This window comes from Corticium candelabrum, chromosome 5, assembly GCF_963422355.1.
Source record: "Corticium candelabrum chromosome 5, ooCorCand1.1, whole genome shotgun sequence".
NCBI lineage: Eukaryota > Metazoa > Porifera > Homoscleromorpha > Homosclerophorida > Plakinidae > Corticium > Corticium candelabrum.
The window spans coordinates 7769150-7789495 of NC_085089.1; the positions used below are offsets into that span (position 1 = coordinate 7769150).

General features: G+C 39.5%; 6 protein-coding genes across 9 annotated transcripts; 2 read left to right on the top strand and 4 right to left on the bottom strand.

Moving 5' to 3' along the window:
- Positions 1 to 9: 9 nt before the first annotated feature.
- LOC134180359 (serum paraoxonase/arylesterase 2-like) lies at positions 10 to 1851 on the bottom strand. Its single transcript, XM_062647500.1, has 5 exons — positions 1752 to 1851; positions 1605 to 1669; positions 1494 to 1549; positions 637 to 1154; positions 10 to 436 (listed from the first exon to the last, which is right to left on the bottom strand). Exons 1-5 carry the CDS (start codon positions 1820 to 1822, stop codon positions 10 to 12), a joined length of 1137 nt encoding a protein of 378 aa, XP_062503484.1. The 5' UTR covers positions 1823 to 1851.
- Positions 1852 to 1921: 70 nt separating this feature from the next.
- Positions 1922 to 4597, bottom strand: LOC134180385 (serum paraoxonase/arylesterase 2-like). The gene is made up of 5 exons (XM_062647537.1): positions 4541 to 4597; positions 4403 to 4467; positions 4271 to 4326; positions 3210 to 3727; positions 1922 to 2617 (listed from the first exon to the last, which is right to left on the bottom strand). Exons 2-5 carry the CDS (start codon positions 4458 to 4460, stop codon positions 2194 to 2196), a joined length of 1056 nt encoding a protein of 351 aa, XP_062503521.1. The 5' UTR covers positions 4461 to 4467; positions 4541 to 4597; the 3' UTR covers positions 1922 to 2193.
- A 752-nt stretch (positions 4598 to 5349) lies between these two features.
- LOC134180384 (serum paraoxonase/arylesterase 1-like) lies at positions 5350 to 7501 on the bottom strand. 3 transcript variants are annotated; one of them, XM_062647534.1, is made up of 6 exons: positions 7366 to 7501; positions 7232 to 7308; positions 6971 to 7035; positions 6774 to 6829; positions 6184 to 6695; positions 5350 to 6113 (listed from the first exon to the last, which is right to left on the bottom strand). In XM_062647534.1, exons 2-6 carry the CDS (start codon positions 7306 to 7308, stop codon positions 5687 to 5689), a joined length of 1137 nt encoding a protein of 378 aa, XP_062503518.1. In that variant the 5' UTR covers positions 7366 to 7501; the 3' UTR covers positions 5350 to 5686. The 3 variants fall into 3 exon arrangements, with proteins under 3 accessions (XP_062503518.1, XP_062503519.1, XP_062503520.1); XM_062647535.1 differs by lacking the exon at positions 7366 to 7501 and having other exon boundaries at positions 6971 to 7069; positions 7232 to 7337; XM_062647536.1 differs by lacking the exon at positions 7366 to 7501 and having other exon boundaries at positions 6971 to 7069; positions 7291 to 7313.
- Positions 7502 to 7924: 423 nt separating this feature from the next.
- Positions 7925 to 12407, top strand: LOC134180116 (cathepsin B-like). Its single transcript, XM_062647202.1, has 7 exons — positions 7925 to 8093; positions 8162 to 8354; positions 8429 to 8465; positions 8537 to 8690; positions 11557 to 11878; positions 11946 to 11988; positions 12120 to 12407. Exons 1-7 carry the CDS (start codon positions 7969 to 7971, stop codon positions 12197 to 12199), a joined length of 954 nt encoding a protein of 317 aa, XP_062503186.1. The 5' UTR covers positions 7925 to 7968; the 3' UTR covers positions 12200 to 12407.
- Positions 12408 to 12526: 119 nt separating this feature from the next.
- On the top strand, positions 12527 to 18046 carry LOC134179464 (polyribonucleotide nucleotidyltransferase 1, mitochondrial-like). 2 transcript variants are annotated; one of them, XM_062646363.1, is made up of 29 exons: positions 12527 to 12661; positions 12733 to 12793; positions 12860 to 12937; positions 13069 to 13174; positions 13256 to 13305; positions 13367 to 13430; positions 13829 to 13876; positions 13935 to 13993; positions 14058 to 14109; positions 14322 to 14395; positions 14453 to 14562; positions 14625 to 14676; positions 14733 to 14790; positions 14850 to 14946; positions 14997 to 15099; positions 15527 to 15597; positions 15659 to 15695; positions 15753 to 15819; positions 15882 to 15971; positions 16181 to 16234; positions 16303 to 16406; positions 16460 to 16531; positions 16594 to 16660; positions 16722 to 16805; positions 16867 to 16950; positions 17013 to 17122; positions 17226 to 17278; positions 17569 to 17647; positions 17711 to 18046. In XM_062646363.1, exons 1-29 carry the CDS (start codon positions 12555 to 12557, stop codon positions 17876 to 17878), a joined length of 2259 nt encoding a protein of 752 aa, XP_062502347.1. In that variant the 5' UTR covers positions 12527 to 12554; the 3' UTR covers positions 17879 to 18046. The 2 variants fall into 2 exon arrangements, with proteins under 2 accessions (XP_062502347.1, XP_062502348.1); XM_062646364.1 differs by lacking the exon at positions 12527 to 12661 and having other exon boundaries at positions 12775 to 12793; positions 13073 to 13174.
- Positions 18047 to 18892: 846 nt separating this feature from the next.
- Positions 18893 to 20288, bottom strand: LOC134180067 (protein fuzzy homolog). Its single transcript, XM_062647149.1, has one exon. It carries the CDS (start codon positions 20178 to 20180, stop codon positions 18972 to 18974), a length of 1209 nt encoding a protein of 402 aa, XP_062503133.1. The 5' UTR covers positions 20181 to 20288; the 3' UTR covers positions 18893 to 18971.
- Between the last annotated feature and the right edge of the window lie 58 nt (positions 20289 to 20346).

A 20346-nucleotide genomic window follows, 5' to 3' on the forward strand; every position in this document is an offset into this window, starting at 1 on the left:
ATTAGATACTTATTCCTCATCCAATGATCTGACTTCACAGTAAAGAAGATTGTCTACTACTGTGCCGACCAGCATATTACGTCCATGATAAACTGCTATACTTGACCCTTTCAACTGTCCCCCGTCATTGCTATAAATTTGATCAATTTCGTAGTCTGGAAATGGTTCTCCCTGACCACTGAGATTTTCTTGACCAAGTCGTATTCGGAGTACTAGAGAACCAGATGGATGACTTATGTTGTGATAGAGATGTTGAATAACATCAATGATTCGTGCATGACATCCAGACCATAGGTCACCAGTAATTGGGTGGATGAATAGGTTGTCACAGCTGTCTGCCATTTGTATGACTTGAACTTGTGTCAGTGAGTTGTCGGCTTTGTTGCGTTTGTAAATGAGAAGCTGTATGCCAGTTGATGTAGTGATGTAGACAAATCTACATATTGGAACAGAGGGATAAAGGCATACTCCTGCAATTTGATTTAATTTGAGGGAAAGTACAGCATATGCGTTTAGAACTGTATATACTCACACACACACACACACACACACACACACACACACACACACACACACACACACACACACACACACACACACACACACACACACACACACACACACACACACACACACCTTCCATTGGGTGACATATTGATTCCATTAGGAAACATCAGTGACCAGGCCACTAGCTGAGTCTCATTAGTCTCACCATTATGAAACCCAACTGAAGAAATTGGTAACTGCCAATATCCCTCCAATGTCTTCAGTAAATGGTGATGGAAATAATGGTCATTAGTAAAGTAGAAAGAATTTTCACTGATTGCCAACAAATCATTAGGCGTAGATATGAGAGGATGTTTGACTTGTCTGACATGCTTCAATGCATACTCAGACGGCATGTATTCAAACACTTCAATGGCATCGCCATCCACCGGATGATTTACAACAAAAAGCCACAATTTTCCACTTTTAGGATCTTGCCAATGAGAGAGGCCGTGAGGGTTGAATTGTGAGGGATCAAACATGGACGATGAAACCAAATGGATCACTTTCAAATTGCTTTCAGGTTTATTGAAATCAAACAGCAGTATGTTGCCATCTCTTGGAGGAATGTAGTGTACAACACTTCCCCGTCCAGCATCATGCAAACCCTGAAATACAATAACAACAATGTAATATTAATGGAGTATACTGAACAGTACGAACCAATGACTACATATTTAGGGGGTGATTAGTAACAGCGTTTCAATTTTTATTCGTTCCAAATTTGGAGATATCTACTGTAATTACAAAATTATGGAGATTTCTTGCAATTATATCTGTCAAGTCCACGTGCATGTCTGTAGCCTAGAAAGCCACGTGCACAGCAGTAGGTTATTTTACGTGTTTTCCATTCGAATTCCTTTACGCGATAGATTTTAGCAGCTGTTTTTAATTTGAGTCGACACCGCGCGTACACAGTCTCTACAAATTTTGATAACAATAATTACGCTTGATATGAAGGCTTGACCAGTTTGCAGCAGTGCAATGTCTTCAGACCCGTTCACTGAAATGCAGCCAAATCGAAACGTTTTCAAAATTTTTAGTAGCACGACCTTTACCTTTTATCACACGACAGGGGCCTGGAACTTGGTTGTAAACTGTTTCGAACACGCCCATTATGACTCTGCATGAAGACGAACCAAGTATAAAAGGCAGTACGGTGGGAAAGACATTAATTGTGCATGCACTCCATGCAAAATACTTACAATTTCCGCACTAGAGACTGAACTGCATAGGCGACTAGAAGACCTAGAGTTGTCGCTATGTACCACTTCATTGCACCTGCAATCTACCTCGGACACCTACGCCTTTTTCAGTCGCGACTTATTTACTAGATTTGTTAACCGGTCTAATTTCACGCATTGCTAGCCCGGATTGTCTGATAAGAAGAGTTTTTGAACAGCGGCTGTATACAACTTTCCTTTCACTACGTTGATTTCAAGCTTGTAAGTGTTTCATTCATTTGCACGTTAGTGTACCATCTACTAAATCAATAATTAATAGTTGAATAATATATAATATAACTTAGACTAATAATCTGACTCTATAGTGCATGTTTCATAGCGTTCATAAAAACAGTTTCTCGTGTTCTATAGCATGTTCTATAACTTGCACACTATAGCTACATACATATATATATATATGCACTCATAGCTGCACTGAGTTGACTTGACAATAAAGAAGATTATCTTTTATGGATCCAACCAGCATACTTCCTTCATGATAAACGGCCACACTAGACCCTTTCAGCTGTCTTCCATCATTGCTGTAGATTTGCTGTATCTGGTAATCAGGAAATCGCTCCTGTTGGTTTTCAGTATTTTCTGGCCCAAGTTGTATATTGAGTACTAGAGAACCAGCTGGGTGGCTGAAGTTGTTGTAGAGATGTTCAATAACATCAACAATTCGAGGATGACAGGCAGTCAATAAAGCCCCTGACTGCGACAACACAAACAGATTGTCACAGCTTTCAGCCATACGTATGACTTGAGCAAGCAGCAGTGAATTGTCAATTTTGTTTCGTTCATAGATAATCAGCTCTAAACCAATTGATGTAGTGATATAGAGGAATCTAACAGATACACATTAGAGCAAGCACGTATAGCAATGACAACAGACTAACATTTAAGGGCAGGTGCCATGCCCAGAAGATGGTATAAATTTTCTCTTTAGATGTGTTCTTTCTGAGGAAACAAAATAAGAACTGAAAGCAAAATCTGGTTTTAACTTTTGGCAAGAAAGATTGAGATTATTCATTATTGCAATGCTAGAACGATGTAAACGAAGTTCTGAAAAATTGCAGGGGCAAGCACAATACATCTGAAGAGAAAACTCATGGGCTTGGGGCCATGGCACCCTTCCTTTACCTAATAAGGCAGATGGAATATTGTGGAGAAAAATGTTAATTTTTTGTAACTGAATTTGCGTAGCACCTTTCACATTTAATTCTTTCAATTAAAGGCATACTCAAAGTTTTTGTATTAACAATTGAACTGGTTCGTGTTTTGCTTGTAAATTGTATTCAATACTCATAGTGACATAGAATCTAGTTGGCAATAACTGCAAGGGTTAGAAACCTGATTTGAGTCTTGTTGACTAATGCTACTGGTTGTGGCATCTATTTTATTGACAGACATGAATACCGTAGTGCAGGGTTTCAATACCTTCCATCAGGCGAGACAGCTATTCCATTTGGCCAACATAGTGATGAAGCTACTTGTGTAACTTCCTTTGTATCACCATCATAGAAACGAACCGAGGCAAATGAAATCTGTAGGTAACTCTCAAGGCTTTTGAAACCTCGATAATTGAAATAATGGTCGTTAGTATAGTAGAAAGAGTTTGGACCAACAGCTAGTAAATCGTTGGGTGAAGATATGAGAGGGTGTTGAATTGATGCAGTGTGTTTCAAACTGTATTCATCAGGAATCCACTCAAACACATCAATTGATTCACCGTCCGGGCAATGATTAATAACAAACAGCAACACTTCCCCAGTCCGAGGATTTTGCCAATGGGAGAGACCATGAGGATTTAAACATTTAGAATCAAAGGTGGATGATGACAGAACATGAATCCTTCTTGTATTGTCATAAGGCTTATTAAAGTCAAACAAGATAATGCTGCCATCTTGAGCAGAACCATGACAATTGAATGCTCCTGACATAACTTCACATAAGCCCTGAAATTGAAACACAGTTGTGTGCAATATAAGCTAGTCAGTTGGGTTGTCTTGGCACATATATGTATCTACAGTACTATTCTACATTCTACAAACTATGTATTATTAGAATTTGTCAAAGAAGTATGCACTAAGACTAACAGCAAGAGTGTAAATTAAAGTTATTGGCATCATGCACTGCCTCTCTGTGGCTTTGTGGAGATGCAATGGTAGTGTAATTAGGAAAACTGACTATAGAGTTTGTGTCAATGTAGCAGCTAGTGGTATGAAGCTACATGTACTCATGTCAATTCTTTCTTTGGTGAATGATCACTAGTGTGCAGCTACTTTGAGTTGCTGGACTTGCAAAGTTGCATAGGCTATTTCATTAATTTCATAGATTAACATGTAGATAGATAGATAAAAATATATGTATAGATATACATACATTTACATAGACAGACAAAACACAGGCAGGTCTAGACATCCAGTTCTTCCACATGACCAACCCACACGCCATACATGTAATATGTATATTGTACTACGTGTACATAAAGTACGTACACTAGATATGAAAGCTTGACCACTTGGCAGCAAGGAGATGTCTTCGGAACCGTTCACTAAAGATAGAGTCGAGTCGACACGTGCACGCAAACACAGATCTATAGATTCAAATTAGTTCTTTCTACAGTTTACCTTGTACAACACGACACGGTCCTGGATACTGGTTGTACACAGTCTTAAATATCCCCATATTTATGCTGCAACAGGCACGTAGACCGTACACATGTACATCTAAAGTGAGGCTCAAGTGCTTTACGTGATCAAACTTACATCGACCAGAAGATGAAATTTGTAACATAGAAGAAAGCAAAACATAGGATTGGAGAAACAAACAACTTCATTTCTCATTGTTTGCAGATTGTCTCCCGGATATAGTGGGGAAGTAGGTGTCTACCAGCGGTGGGCGCGCGATCTCGAGCTTGCGTGTGTCTACTTGTGTTGGGCGCGCGATCTCGAGCGTGCGTGTGTCTACTTGTGTTGGGCGCGCGATCTCGAGCGTGCGTGTGTCTACTTGTGTTGGGCGCGCGTGCGCGGTAGCGACGCAACGTGCCTGCTAGAATTTACCGTGATTGCACTCATTATTTATAGTAAGTGGTAACGTGCACTAAATAATTATGACTAATATTACTATATTAAACTAAAATAAACGTTGTACTTTTACATCCTCTAATGGCTAATTTTGAGCATTTCTTCAAGTTTGACCCGCCGTTGAATTCGCAGATGTAGACAGATCCCATGGTTTAGGTAAATGTGTGGCCATGGAAGTCTCCTCCTGGGAAAATGTCTCCAGGACTAATCCCTAGGGTTAGAATCAGGGTTAGGGTTAGAGTCAGGGTTAGGGTTAGAGGTCATTTTCCCTAGTGGGGGCCACTTCCTGGAAATTTTAGTCCTGAACACTGAAAATTGAGTTTGGCGGCTATTTTTCTGGGGGATACTGTTTGGGGGACTCCCCCAAGGATACTTTTCCCATGGACATACATTTCTGGGAAATATATACTTTCCCAGAGGACAATTCAGGGGGAGAGTATTTCCTCAACACCAGCCAATAACTGCATAATGAACTGCAAGTTGAGAAAATCTGAGCTAAAATTATCAATTAATTAATCTAACGATGTGCATTCAAGAGTATGACTGACATTCTCTCAACTAACAGAGTTTAACTATAAATGTGATCGAGAATTCATTACCACATTAGCACCATGTATGCCAGTTTTACGAAGCTGGTGTTGCTTTGAAACAGTTCTTGGTGCAGTAAAACATCATCTTGAAAACTATATCACCAGGAGTTAACCCAACCAATCTGACGTGTTCCAATAGTCCGTCAAACACACAGTCAACTGTGGACAGGAACAGATGAACGTGCAGTCTGTAAACTAATTGCCAACTTAGTGTAAATTTAACATACTTCTTCTTCCATTATTCAAACCCATCAAATGACTTGACCTCACAGTAGAGCAGTTTGTCTAAAGGGCTACCAACAAGCATCTTTCCATGGTAGTAAACAGCTACAGATGATCCTTTCAACAAACTGCCATCGTTGATGAACACTTGGTCGATGTCATAGTCCAGAACAGGTCGACCATCATCGCCAGTTGTCTTTGTACCAAGTCTGAGTCTCAATACTTGTGAACCAGCCTTGTGACTACAGTTCCTTTCACTGTACTCTGCAGTATCTATCAGACGAGGATGGCAGCCAAGCCAAATGTATCCAGTGATTGGTTCGACAAACATGTTGTCACACGTGTCAGGAAGTCGAATAGTTTGGATGTGATCAAGTGTATGATCACTGTTTCTTTCATAAATCACCATATCAGGGCCATTGCTTGCTACTACATACAAATATCTAAAGAGCTTTTCAGTTAGTATTGAATTACACATTAAGCTTTTGGACAAAACAATAATCTGATCGATACCTCTGATCTAGTGACAGATGAATTCCATTTGGGTAAGGCAGTGACCAGGCAACCAAACGGGTTTCATTCTTCGATTCATCATGAAATGCAACAGTTGATATTGCAAATTGCAAGTATGTCTCCATCTTTCGCATTAGTGGTGAATTAAAGTAGTGATCATTAGTGACATAGAACATGTCTGAACCGATTGCTTCTACATCATTGGGGGAATTGATAAGATGGTGTTGAACTTGTTGAATATGCTTCAAAGCTCCATCTTTTGGAAGATATTCAAAGATCTCAATTGCTTCACCATCACTGAGATGGTTAACCACGTACAACAGGGTACGATACTCATTTTGCCAGGAGCTGATGCCATGAGGATTAAATGAACTGCGATTAAAGCTGTTTGAGGTCAAAATGTTTAGTTTTCTTATATTTGCCTCTGGATCATTGAAATTAAATAGGTAGATGTTACCATCCCGTAATGGAACATTACTGACAACATCCGATGGCTTAACATCACGAAAACCCTGCACGTGCAAATATAACCATATCGATCTACCTTAATTAATATATTGCAACAACTTGTAAACTATAATTTTACTTACGCTGGAAATTAGAGCTTCACCACTGGACAAAAGTACAATGTCTTCTGAGCCATTCACTTCAATTTAACAAATGGTGAATTTATAAACATTAAGGACAAAGAAACATGTACACGTGTATTGTATGTGCGATGGATACAGGAAGCAACAGTGTGTGTCTGAGTCAGTGTTAATTGTTCGATCATGTTCAGAAATCTGACCTTGTATTATCCGACATGGTCCTGGTGACTGATTGTAGATAGTTTTGAATACACCCATCTTGACCCTGGTCAAAAGTATTGTGCGTACTGTACCAATTACTGAAATAGTAAAGTCGTCTATATGCAATTTATATATCGAAAAGCAGCTAGACTACCGTAATGTTTGCTAGACAATATATGTACAGGCTATAATTCTAATAGCTAAAATTGTTGTTCGTAGTAGACTCGTTAGGTAATCAGATGACTATGAATGAACCTTACAGCGTCCACAAAGCAAACTGTGCGGTATACGCAACAACAAGAATGACTACAGCAATTACCCACAACTTCATAATCATCTAGAGCAAAGCAAATCACGTGACTTGAATGGCATTTCCGCTAGACTGCCCACGCACTTTTTTTAGAAGACTCGTGAAGCAAGAATCCTCGACAAGAATTGTCTAGACGGTTATCTGGGTAACACTCTTAGATCTAGAAATCATTTTTATTGCTTTTAATCGTATACACGACAGTTGCAGCTCAGAAAGGAAATCACTGAAAATCACGCGCGCATGACATCATTTTGCTGTTCCCCGGATGCCTCGTCACAGAAAAACATCCGGGGAACAAGGGGAAGAGTGCCTCCATCTGTATTTAGATAAAAATAAACACTGTACAAACCGACATAAGGAATTTTTAGGGCACTTATTGTTAGATGTCACGCGGTCTGTGCAATGATTTCAATTTTGAGACAAAATTGGTGAAGACGCCTAATCGCTTCCAGGCGGAATGTTGAAACTAGATATACATCTACAAACCCCAACTTCCGTGTCTAAAACTTTTTATAGACATTTAAATATATTAGTCACCACGCCTTGGAATTTCAACCACAACGCATAGCGTATGCATCTGGTTCGCTGCCAAGTTCCTTCAATCGTGACACACTTCCTGTTTGTATCATGTGACTAAGATATCAGGAGTAAGTGTCGACCGAGTTCCGTGCAGTCTATCGATCGATCATGTCAGCGAAGGTTGTGTGTGTGTTGTTGTTGCTCGTCGTCTCTACGACGCTAGCCCGTCCGACAGTAGACGACGCTCCAATTCTGGACAACGATCTCATCGATGAAGTCAATCAGCACGGCAAGTAAGGCAACAACATGGCCACACGTCACTACAGGCACGCAGACGTGCGTATTGTTCGCTTGTGATTAGGTGGCGTGCTGGCCTCAACAAGCAGTTTTTCAATATGACCGTCCGCGACGCTCGCTGCCTAGCGGGAACGTTCATCGAGTCTTCTGACGACTTCACGCTGCCCGTCAAATCGTCATACGGAAATGTGGAACTCCCGGAAACGTTCGATGCTAGAAGCAAATGGCCCAACAGCATTCATGGTATTAGAAATCAGGTAAGTAGACTACTGAGAAGTTCATCATCTACGTCATGTGCGTTGTTGGTCAGATGCGTTTGTGCTTCCGTTAGGCTCAGTGTGGGAGCTGTTGGGCGTTTGCGGCCACAGGTCGGTTTGTCATAGTCACATGACGCGTGTTTCGGTGGCTTCTTGTGCGATATGTTGTTTGTCGTTTTCAGAGGCGCTGTCCGACCGATTTGCGATTGAATCCGACAACAAAATCAATGTCGTTCTGTCTCCGCAGCAGTTGGTGTCATGTGATACCAAAGATGGAAATATGGGTTGCGGTGGTGGTTATCCTCTTAAGGCTTGGCAGTATATGATGTCTAGTGGGTAAGTGACGGCTGGCTATGTAACTTAACATTGACAGTACTTGTAGGATACTCGTTTTAAAGAAGTGTTGAGTTTACTCACATAATAACAGTCCTTTAATTAAGTTCAGGTGTTGGCCCATTTTGCAAGTGAAGAAAACGGTTTAGTAGCCAGTAAAGAAGCTTGTCAGCCAGCCTAGTTGTCTGAATGGCTAGGGTAATATATGCTTTTCTATCACTCAGTTTCTGATGGAGAAACAGCAGCACAGGCAATGTGATACACTCATTATATGCTAACGACCTAACCATAGTGGTTTCTTGTGTAAAGTATATATGCAACTCACATGTGCAATGCATGTTGTAGACTGTGATAAAAAATACCCCGAGTATGTCTTGACATCTATCTATCTATACTACTATATAAAATCGGCGGTGTTTGTATATATGTATAAGTTCGATAGCCGGCTAGACCGGATCACCCACGAGGCTAAAATTTGGGGTACAGGCGTAACTCGACATGGGTAAGAACATGGGCAGGGTGGCGTCATCTTTCAGCTTTTTCAGTCGGGTCCCCTTTTTGGGGGTGCATCGTACAACTACATGATAGTGCTGTTCACCGTTCAAGAAGGAAACTGAATGCCCCTGATAGACTCAATTTGAAGAAAGTTTCTGTTACGTTAATTCAATCTCATGGCATAGTTTTGTTTTCTACTCACTAAGAGTGCAATGCTCACTTTCAATATCCATTGTTTGTTCACATGCCATTGTTACGTCACAATGCTATAGCTATCCAGCAGTCCCATCAGACTGCGTTATTTGAGCAAGCTGTTGTTGATTTGTTTATCTTAAACATCAAACTACATTCAAAGCAAAAACATAAGAGTTCCGAAAAGAAATATTGTTTAGTGCATATGTATAGGTTGGAAACGTGCTGAGTATATTCTAAAATATCTCAGGAGAACCCGCGTCTACTCGCGTGCATTGGATAACATCAAACTACATCCAGAGCAAAGACATAGAGGTCCACTTAGTAATGGTCAGTACGTATATAGGAGGACACGCCTCCACTCACAAGCGAATTACTCTGCAACGGCTCATCGTACCTCCACCAAATTAAGCTGACCTCGGACGGTATGCACGGAGCGTGTCGTTTATTACCGGCAACGTCAAAAACGACAAGATATTTTTGTGTAGGATATCTGGGTATTTAGAAATACGCCTACCTTTGGTTTTTCCGAGTACACTCGCCGAATACCTACCACATTCGATACGCCTGTTTCCTGCAACGGCAGCAACGTCTTCAAAGTGATAACATCCAATGGGACTGTTGAAATGGCTCCGAGAAGACTCACTGAAGAGATGTGTGACTGCATTTGCACTGAATCCAACCTACACGTTTCCTGCACCGAGCGCTAAACTGGGAGTGTGAACACATCACAGAGAGCAAACAGTGCACTAAATCATGCCTGCCTGCATGTCAAGCTACTGCATGTATCCTATGGGTGAGTAAGAAACTGCATGTGACTTTCAAATTTCTGTTGTTCAGATATAGATCTCTGAACGGGAAAGTCACTGCAAATTTCTGGGAATATGACACTTGGTTAAGTTTTCACTTGTCTTCAAGGGGATATTAACTAACTAGCACATTCCAGTTTATTCAAACACACATGTCCACACCAGTCATTTGAACTGAATCCTCACAGGGAGTGTGTCGATTTCTACCAAGAAATTGCACATGACGTGTCTGCACACGCTCAAACTGACTCTTCCATCATAACACTACAGTACTCTGCACGTACGAAGGACGGGTCATGTATCTAGTATACAATATAATCGTGAATCTCCGTAGACCTTGCTTCAAAAGCAAATGTGCAAATTGTTTGATCTTTAGTTTTGCTATGTATATGTTTTGTATTGTGCAAGAATTCAAAAGAAGTCGCCACCTGGTCTCCCACAAGTGATATTCAAGCACAAGTTTACTTGGTTTCCTGTCTGTGTATAGCATTATTTAAGCAGCCTAATGGATACAGAAATTGTGTTCTCGTCTGGAGAGAACTTTCCCTTTATGGGGGCAGCATCCTTTGACGTGGACATTGATGGTGATGCTAATGCTCGAGTAGTATTTATTGGTAGTATTTATTTGTAAAATTATTATTTAATTAATTTTAACTTAATAAATATATTTATTGCACTTACAGACACTTAATTGAATATATATTACTAGAATAAATAAATATTAAAGTTATTATTAGTATTTATTTCTATTTCAGCGACAGCGTTAGCATGGTGAACCAGGGTTAGTTGTCATCTAAAAATTTAGTTGCTATGGTCATTAAAATAGTTGCCACGTAGAGGGCTGATGTCATACCTTTGTGTCTCTTGTCAATCATAACTTTTTCACTTGTTTGTCCAGATCTTCTGAATAGAAAGAGAGATGAACTGGGTCATCTTGAACTGTGCCGTTCCTGATTAGATGATGAAATCTTAGCTCATGCATTGTTATCACTAGGAAAGCAAAATTGTCAATTCTTTCTTACTGCTTTCAGTGTGTGAACATAGTGGAAGCCCTTCCATCGATGAATAATTTATCATGTTATTCTAACAAATAGTTTATACTTGAAACACGTTTTGCTGTAGCAAGACTTAAGTATTTTAGTAGAAGGCGACTTTATGATTGGCTTTTAGGAAATTTCTGTAGCTTACTTTTCTCCAGTAGGTTTGAATGGAATGAGTTTTGCCACTATTTTAATTAAATTTGGTTATTGCCTGGAACATAGTAGCTCATGACTTCTTGTAATGAATAGTTTGATGAAAATAGTAATTATTGGGGATTTGTTAATTTGATTAATTCAATGTTTGGAATAACGACAAATCTTGATGTTATGTAGGGTTGTATCGGATGACTGTTATCAATATACAAGTGGTAATGGGAACAGTGGAGAGTGCCTTCTGTCAGGATCTAATAATTGTCCTAGTGGGTCTGGATCATCTAAGCTTTACCACGCTGCCAGTGCTTATCGCGTGGAGGCAACAATGACAGCAATCATGGAGGAGATTTATGACCATGGTCCAGTAGAGGCTGCATTTATGGTGTATCAAGACTTCTATTCCTATAAAAGCGGAGTCTATGAGCACTTTGCCGGTGGTTTGGTTGGAGGTCATGCTGTAAAGATCATTGGATGGGGAACTGAAGATGGAACACCATACTGGGTATGAGGAGCTTAGCCCAATGTATTAGTGACTACAAAGTTAGAGTTGATTGTCTGTTGTATTACAGTTGATTGCTAATTCGTGGGGAACCAGCTGGGCTGATTTGAATGGTAATAATGATTAGTAATCAGTATTTTGAATTGATTAAAATAGTCTGCTACTTCTTGTGTCTTGTAATGGTATAGTTGTGCTTGATTATTTGAGTCCTTCCATGGTAGCTAAGAACTTTTTGTGCCTGTAGGTTTCTTCATGATGAAGCGTGGTGTAAATGAGTGCGGTATTGAAAGTAGAATTGTGGCTGGTCTTGCCAAAACTTCTTAGTTTGCTGACTCTGGACAATGGGTTCATGTGTTCTGTGTGCGAACGCTGTTTAGGTTATTGATGTGTATTGATACTATTCGAATTCATGTATGGTTGTCAGTAGATGAAAGTATTATGTATCGGTGTTTTATGACCAATGCTACACTGCAGTAGTTATGAAAATGTTTTAGTGAGTGGGAAATTAAGTTGCTGTGTCAGTTGAAGACCACTCTGATTGATTGGTTGTTTGCAATAGGTGCAGTGGTAGTATTGCGTAATCATCTGGGATATCCGGGAATTGGGCAGAATCCCGGATCCTTGCCTTCGCATGGCTCGCGTGTACCGGCGTCTTTAATTAATTAACTGCAAGACGCCAATGATTCATAAGCTGTGGCGAGGTTCGTCGCTACTGCGTTTTAGAAATGCACGTGGCCGCTTGTGGAGATCAAGTAGCACGTCAATTGAAGTGGAAGTTGGCGGAAGGTAGTGGGTCTCCGTTAGGTGATGGAGAATTGACGTCACGTGGTGTGTTTCTGGCGTAAACTTAAATTTAGAAATATTACTTTTACGACGGGAAGACTAGCAAAACTTGCAGATGGAGCGGTAGATGTGCAAGTTAGTAACAACTATGTGACATCTGGGATATTGTGTGCAGCTCCATGGTTGCTCATATATTCATAGATTGGACACACTTCCGTTTTGGTGACAGCAGTCAGCTCTATGGACAGGATGAGTAGTCACGATTCTATTGCTCTTAGGGTAATTAATGGAAGAAGTTAATTGATAATTAATGGTTTTGAAATCAACATGTTGTATTATCTCTGCACTACATTCTAATCTTGCTTTCATGACAGTAAGATATAGCTAGGAGTTATGTGCTGTTGTGTTAGGTAGACTACCGAGAAAAGGCAGCTGCAGTCGGTCGAATACCAGGAACCTTTTTTCGACGTGAAATGAGAGCTGGCAGTAGGGAAGTTGTGACAGGCAGAGCTATTGGTAAGCATAGTATTGCTTCAGACTGATTCTTTGAACATGTGAGCTGCATGTTATTGCATAATGATGTATGACATTTGTTAGATCGATCTGTTCGACTACAATTTCCTGTGGGATATTTGTATGATACTCAGGTTCTGACACTCTGGTGTTTTTTATTGCACTCTCATTCTCATTTGTCACGGTCTATTGCAGATTATTGGCAGTCCATTGTCTGTAGATGATGTCAATGATCCAGATGTATTAAGCATTAATGGTGGTAAGTAGAAAATGAGACATAAATGCTGTTGCTTGGATTTTGTTTGTGACCAACTTGTGTACTGTGTGACAGAATCATTAACAATTTTTTCTTTGCTATATACATATAAATAGAGCAACAAGACCAACACACACACACACACACACACACACACACACACACACACACACACACACACACACATACACACAGTGACACACACACATACACACAGTGACACACACACACACACACACACACACACACACACACACACACACACACACACACACACACACACACATACACACAGTGACACACACACACACTTTTAATATTATTGTTAATAAGCTCATAAATTTAGTCGATATTTTAGTGAGCAAGGCAATGGAAAGAGTTAGATTTTATTTCCATTATAGCATCTGCTGCATTGACGATTTCTGATATTCCTTGGAATGGCCCTGTTGGTGAGCAAGAATTGTTGGAGTAGTTGGAAGTGTTTATTTACATTTATGTGGCATGTAGGTGCAGTACGACTTGCACAGAATGACAGTGGTGTAATCATCAACCCAACAAACAAGGAGGTAAAGTCATACGTGATGTTTAATATTGTTGAAGGTATGATGTGTTTTATTTGGTTGTTGTCAGCTGCTGGAAAGCAATCTTGACTTACTTGTAGTCAGTACAAGTGACAGGATTGGTAAGCTGCCTTGTTGGCAAACATGTCAATATTTTTTATACCACGTGGAGCAATAGCATTCGTCATGATTTGTGTTTACTCACCAGATTGTATACCACCTGTCTATTTGTCCATTTATGTTTGTAAAGTTACAATGATGTTGTACCTTAATATTTGTACACAGAGAAACACACAATGTGGGTTGTATCTGTACGTTTCTGCCTTTTTTGCAGTAATGCTTGAAGCAATTGCTTCTGAAGTAGATCAAGAGGCATTTTATGAGGCAATAGAACTTGGATATCAAGAAGTTGGTGTGATGTCATATATTACTTTGCTGCGATGTTGCTATTTAGTGTTTGTATAGGGGCAGAAAATAGTGAAGGCCATAAATGAGCTTCGTCAGTTAGTTGGTAAACCAAAAAGAACTTACCAAGTAGCTGAAATTAAAATGAAAATGCAACAAGAAGCCATTCGGTAAGTGACAGTAACTTGGTAGGTGTGAGACACAGAAAGTATTGAAAATGAGTTGTGGGTAGTCGATACAGCGAGCAGGTGCTAGATATTCTCACTGATACTTCAAAGAGGAAGGTTTAGCATTTACTGTGTTTGGTTTTGTTACCTACCGATTCTTGCAATTGTGACAGATTGAAAGCCAGCGGTCTGTCCAGCCCCTAAGAGAACGGGCAGTTCATCAACTTCAAGGTAACCAATGTATCAGCATTATATACGTTGACTGTATGATATGATTATCTTTTTTCTAGAGTTGTTTCCAACTGCAACTCCTGAGTGGGCAGAGAGTGCCTTTTTTCATGTCACTCGATACTGTCTTCATGAAGTTGTATTGAACCGAAAGACAAGGTGATTTAAGAGAAACTTTGTTAAGACATGAATGCTCACTAAAGTTTTAGGTTTGATGGACGTGGCTTCTCTGACCTGAGGCCAATGGGCTGTGAAGTGAACTTGAAGCAACCGTTACATGGCTCTTGTATGTTTCAGAGAGGAGAAACACAAGTAAGGCAAAATGATTGTAAACAGGGTTTCATGGTCATCCAAACATCTAAACTTTATTTTATCTGTTCATTAATAGAATAAAGTTTTGAAATGAAACAGTTGGTTATAGTCACTGAAATCATTTTTTTTGTTAAAATTTTGTCAAACTCTGGCAACATCTTAGGGACGTGCTCTACATGTTTTAGATGAATGATGTAGAGCTGCATGGTGAGATGCTTCTTCATTTTGTGTTTGAAAACATTAGTAGAATTATGAATTTATATCTGTTGATGCTACTAGACATTTTGTAGAACTGTGTTGATCTGACTGCTTATTTGTAATTAATTAACTGTTAATTAAATGTAAGTTATTTGATGCATTTGACCAGACCCCTTTTGTGATGGAAAGTTAATTAACATGATACTGTATTACACAGTGAATGTTACAGGTACTTACTACTGTAGCTCTTGGCTCTGCAAGATCAGCTCTGAAAACCGAACTTATGGAGGCAGCCATGGGGTTTGTTACATTATTAACATTTAGTTTATTAGTAAGCTATTCTGAATTCCCTGTTGGTTAGAGGTGCAAAAGAAGAAGCTTTTATTTTACATTACGAGGTACTGAGTAGTTTAGAATCTGTACTATAGCAGTACATATCAGCTGTTTATGCAAAGTTTCCACCGTTTTGCAACAATACAATTGGACCTGTTATGCAACACAACAGAAGAGAAATCGGCCATGGTTTGACATTTATTCATTGTTTAATTAGATTTTTGTAAATGCATTGAAGGGTATCTTTGTAGGTAATTTGGCCGAGAGAGCACTCTTACACGTTGTGCCTGACGAGTTTCCTTTTACAATACGATTGTCAGCTCAAGTTCTAGAGTCTAATGGTATAGAGAAGTGTTTGGCCTAATTGTGGCTTGTGACTTAAGCTGAGATGAATGTGTGTATTTTAGACTCATTATGACTTGTAACGAATTTTTATTTTATTGGTAGTGAATTGATTAATTAATTAAAGCAAATGATATCTGTATCATTTCCACTTTCTGTTGGATGTTTCAAGTCATTGCTCTCACGTCCTCATTTTTGGTTATCGTAGGGTCTAGTTCTATGGCCACAGTGTGTGCAGGCAGTTTGGCTCTTATGGATGCTGGTGAGAGATTACGGGCATGGACAATTAAGCAGACATTTTGCAATCTAAAATTGGTGTGTGTTGCGTAGCTGTCCCTGTATCTAATGCTGTTGCTGGTGTTGCTTGTGGTTTGGTCTGTAAAGAGTCAGATAATGGTGATATTGAGGAGTTCAAGTTATTGACTGACATCACAGTAGGTGTTGTGTATGACTGACACGACAACTGGTGGCTGATTGATTGTTTAAGGGTATAGAAGATGGTCTAGGAGACATGGATTTTAAGGTGGCTGGCACAAGACATGGAATTACAGCCTGCCAGGTGCTGAACAACAACAGATTAGGTACATACAACGTTTAATTAATAGATATGTCACGTTGTAGCTAGATATAAAGCGAATCAAAGGAGTGACTTTACCGATTATCAAAGAATCTCTCATAGCTGCCACAGGTATTGATTCTAGTTCAATTTATTTTAGATGTGGCTCTATAATGCAATACATTTCTTGCAGCTGCTCATCAAGAAATTTTAGATGTTATGGACAAGACGCTGAGTGAACCAAGACCTGAGGGGAGGGACAATAGGCCAATCTATGGTATTAGTGATCAAAGCTTTTGTGGAGTTTGCTTTCAGTTAACCACAATGGGGATTTACAGAGATTATTAACATTCCTTTAGCCAAGAGAGGTAGGTTTATTGGCGTTGGTGGTCACAATCTCCGGAAATTGCACAAAGATCTTGGTTAGTGTTGTCCTGAATGCGTTGCTATTTACTTTGTAATTTGAACTGTGGCTTGTTTGTAGGAATAGAAATAGATAGTATTGATGAAACCAGGTTTAGTTTGTTTGCTAGAACACAAGATGTGATGGATGAAGCAAAGCAGTGGATCAATAATGTGCTAAAGGACTTTGATGTATGGCAATTGTAATGTGTTTGTCTTTATCAATTAATTAAGATTTAGAAAAGGAGTTCGTATGATGTATTGACTTGTGGTTGATCATTGCGTTTTCTTGTAGTTTCCTGAGCTTAAACCTGGAGTTGTAAAATCGGTGAAGATTGTAGAACTAAGGTACGGTCTTATGGTACGGTGTTTATGTAAGATTTGTATGTTTGTTTGTATTATTGTCTGTCTGTCTGTCTGTCTGTCTGTCTGTCTGTCTATTTGTTTGTCTGCCTGTCTGTTTGTTTGTATGTATGTCTGTCTGTCTGTCTGTCTGTCTGTCTGTCTGTCTGTTTGTCCATCTGTCTGTCTGTTTGTGTGTTTGTATTTGTGTTTGTTTGCTTTTGTTTGTGTATTCGTGCTGTGTGTTTAGTATTAGTTTGTAGACATAGCAACTAACATTTTATTAATAATTGAAGAGACTATGGCGTTATGGTGGAGTTGTTTCCTGGTATGCAACCTGTTTTACTTCATGTTACACAGATGGACCACTATCGAGTAAGTTGGCAGATCAGTCTTTGTATGTTAATATTATTGATGCTTTTGTCATTGCAATGACAGATTTATCATCCTTCTGAGCTTGGATTTCAAGTTGGTCAAATTATTGATGTGAAATACATGGGGCGCGACCCAATCACAGGAAAACTAAGGATATCCAGAAAAGCAGCTCTTCCATTACCAAAACAAAATGGAATACCCATGACAAGACCACTATCTTTCAAAACATAAATAAGATATTATTGTCACATCACCTACCTTTTATCCTTTTGATTTCTGGATGCTATCACCCAGAAGTCAAAAGGGGAGAAACTAGTTTCACAAAACTATTAAATAAAACATGTATGTGTAGATTGTTTCCAGTTTAACACAATTTAACCACCAAGAGATTTTGTTTAGGCTCATTGAAGTGTTTAGTACTCGTAGTGGATGATCTGAAGGTTCATTGCTATATCCACTTTATCATTCACTTGTCACAATGGAATCAACATTTTGACTAAGTGACCACCAATTAATATTTAGTGTTCTACTCAAAGCATGAATTTCTGTAGAAGATATCAGGTTGGTAATCAGACTTCAATGATAAGCAACAGAGAAACAGCAAGACGGTAAGCTAAAACGAGAAAATGGTGCAAACTGTGGTCAAACAGAACTTCAAACGCATCTACACTGGATCTTCATTCCATGCAGCATGTGTAGTAGAGTGTGTCGCAAAGAACCAGCTCTCTTGTAATTGGAATTGAAATTACTATATGAAATCAAATTGTTTTTAATTACCACCATTGAAAATTATGCAAACTGTTTTACAAATTTGAGTTTCTCCATACTTCGGAAAACTTAGCATTATGTTAATGGAAGTTGCCGTAACTACACAGTTTTGAGTTTTATTATGTCACTAGCTCACCATCCTGTTCTCTGCACAGGCAAATTGGCTATTAATATTACTAATGGTTAGTAAATTTCTATTATTAGTTGTTGGTAGTTAATTAATTTATCGTTGTATGCATGTATTCATGAAGTATATCTCATTCACCCCGTTATAATTTATTATGAAGTGTATCTCTGAAGAAATTTGTTCAGAGGTATATTCCGTTCAATGATATCCTGTTCAATGATATCCTGTTCAATGATATCCTGTTCAATGATATCCTGTTCAATGATATCCCGTTCTGAGATTATTGATTGCTACACATGCTGCCAGTACATTAGCTTTGTGAGAAATGTGTGTACACAGATGTATGTACCAAGTTTGAGTGTATTGTCAAATAGCACTGTCAGTCTTATCAATGTCACCACTATGAGACAATATGACAATATAGCAGTGTCATGCAACAGCTTTATCTAGAATCTGTATTGTTTGGTGAGCGACATCACGCAATGCAAATGTAGGTACTGTGTGAGAATAAAGTAGGAACAGTTGACGTTTTCCAGCAAGTAGACAATAGGATTTGTAATCATCAGCACACAAGTAACTCTCACAAACAGGATGCACCAGAGCAAAGTTGCCAGTGACACCCTCTTTGGATATCAATTCACGTTGGGTCGTTAAATAGTACTGCAAGAGCACTCTTTGTCTTCTCTCAAGTGGTAGTCTTGGATCAGTTTTACTGTCTATTTGAAAGGATGACAAACTTCTGTTCAAGTCGAAGCATAAATATATGAACGCTAATATCCCTGCATCTAGTTGAACTGTATCAGGCAGTCCCCGGTCTTTATCCTGAAGAATAAAGTCAAGACAGTCAGATGCAGGGTTCCAATATTGTGGAATTATCTCGTTTTCAACTTGCTGCAAATCATGTTCTGGGCCACACAGAGCACATATAAATACATCCTCTTTAAATCTAAATACCAGCAATCGATGAGACAACTTGGGGCTTGCAACAGGGAGAAACACAGGAATGTCAACTGTTGACTCGAATTGGTGAGAGTTGACAAGACAACTCAGCAACACAGCCTCCTTACATGACAACTGCCACCACTTTTCTGTAGCTGCACACACTTTGCCACCAATAAGCACACAGCCGTAGTTCGTATCCAATCTGTCAGCAAAACCATCCAAATATGTTTGCAGTATTGTAGTATTAGGCCCTACAATGACATCAGATAAGCCTGTCACATGACCATTGAGTGCGAGAGACTGGTGAAAGTTGCATAGTCCGTCCAACAAAGCATAAGCACACTTCATTTCTTTCTTTAGACGGTCGGTATTTCTGATGTCACTCAGCTTTCCTATTCCCAAGTATAAAACCAAAGCACTGAAGCACAGATCTAGAAGATTAAACATGTGATGCTCAGTTCCGGTAGTCTCATCCACATCGATCATAATCAACGTCAAACTATCATGAAACGTTCTCCACACAACTCTCTTTCCTCCAGCAGTTGTGCTTTTCAGCGTGGCTCCTCTGTCTTCTGCATACATATGAACGCCGTTGAGAGACGCAATAACCGAAAATGGAAGCGAATCGGATCCGTCTCTAGCTCGTACAAACAGAGGCAGACCACCATCCGCAGTCACTGCTACAAGGTAGGCCATACAGCAATCGAGACCAGGAAGAGGCCCCAAACGTAAGAACCTGTTCGGTAAAACCGATGTATCAGTATGATCATCTCATTGGCTCCACTAAAGAGAGCCAGCTGCAGACTAACGGATGCACTGGACTTCAAGGCAATACACGTGACCAGAACTGCACGTGACCCAT

Coding starts and splice junctions, on each gene's coding strand:
- LOC134179464 (XM_062646363.1), top strand. CDS start 12,555: ATGATTCATAAGCTGTGGCGAGGTTCGTCGCTACTGCGTTTTAGAAAT. Junction 13,306..13,366: donor GATATTTGTATGATACTCAG/GTTCTGACACTC, acceptor GGTCTATTGCAG/ATTATTGGCAGTCCATTGTC. Junction 17,123..17,225: donor ATGTGCTAAAGGACTTTGAT/GTATGGCAATTG, acceptor GTTTTCTTGTAG/TTTCCTGAGCTTAAACCTGG.
- LOC134180067 (XM_062647149.1), bottom strand. CDS start 20,180: ATGGCCTACCTTGTAGCAGTGACTGCGGATGGTGGTCTGCCTCTGTTT.
- LOC134180116 (XM_062647202.1), top strand. CDS start 7,969: ATGTCAGCGAAGGTTGTGTGTGTGTTGTTGTTGCTCGTCGTCTCTACG. Junction 8,094..8,161: donor GAAGTCAATCAGCACGGCAA/GTAAGGCAACAA, acceptor GCTTGTGATTAG/GTGGCGTGCTGGCCTCAACA. Junction 11,989..12,119: donor CAGCTGGGCTGATTTGAATG/GTAATAATGATT, acceptor TTGTGCCTGTAG/GTTTCTTCATGATGAAGCGT.
- LOC134180359 (XM_062647500.1), bottom strand. CDS start 1,822: ATGAAGTGGTACATAGCGACAACTCTAGGTCTTCTAGTCGCCTATGCA. Junction 1,155..1,493: donor GTCAAGCCTTCATATCAAGC/GTAATTATTGTT, acceptor ATTGTATTTCAG/GGTTTGCATGATGCTGGACG. Junction 437..636: donor AATATGTCACCCAATGGAAG/GTGTGTGTGTGT, acceptor TCCAATATGTAG/ATTTGTCTACATCACTACAT.
- LOC134180384 (XM_062647534.1), bottom strand. CDS start 7,308: ATGATTATGAAGTTGTGGGTAATTGCTGTAGTCATTCTTGTTGTTGCG. Junction 7,036..7,231: donor CAGTTTGCTTTGTGGACGCT/GTAAGGTTCATT, acceptor ACTTTTGACCAG/GGTCAAGATGGGTGTATTCA. Junction 6,114..6,183: donor CATCTGTCACTAGATCAGAG/GTATCGATCAGA, acceptor AAAGCTCTTTAG/ATATTTGTATGTAGTAGCAA.
- LOC134180385 (XM_062647537.1), bottom strand. CDS start 4,460: ATGGGGATATTTAAGACTGTGTACAACCAGTATCCAGGACCGTGTCGT. Junction 4,327..4,402: donor ACCGTGTCGTGTTGTACAAG/GTAAACTGTAGA, acceptor CTCTATCTTTAG/TGAACGGTTCCGAAGACATC. Junction 3,728..4,270: donor GTCAAGCTTTCATATCTAGT/GTACGTACTTTA, acceptor TTTCAATTTCAG/GGCTTATGTGAAGTTATGTC.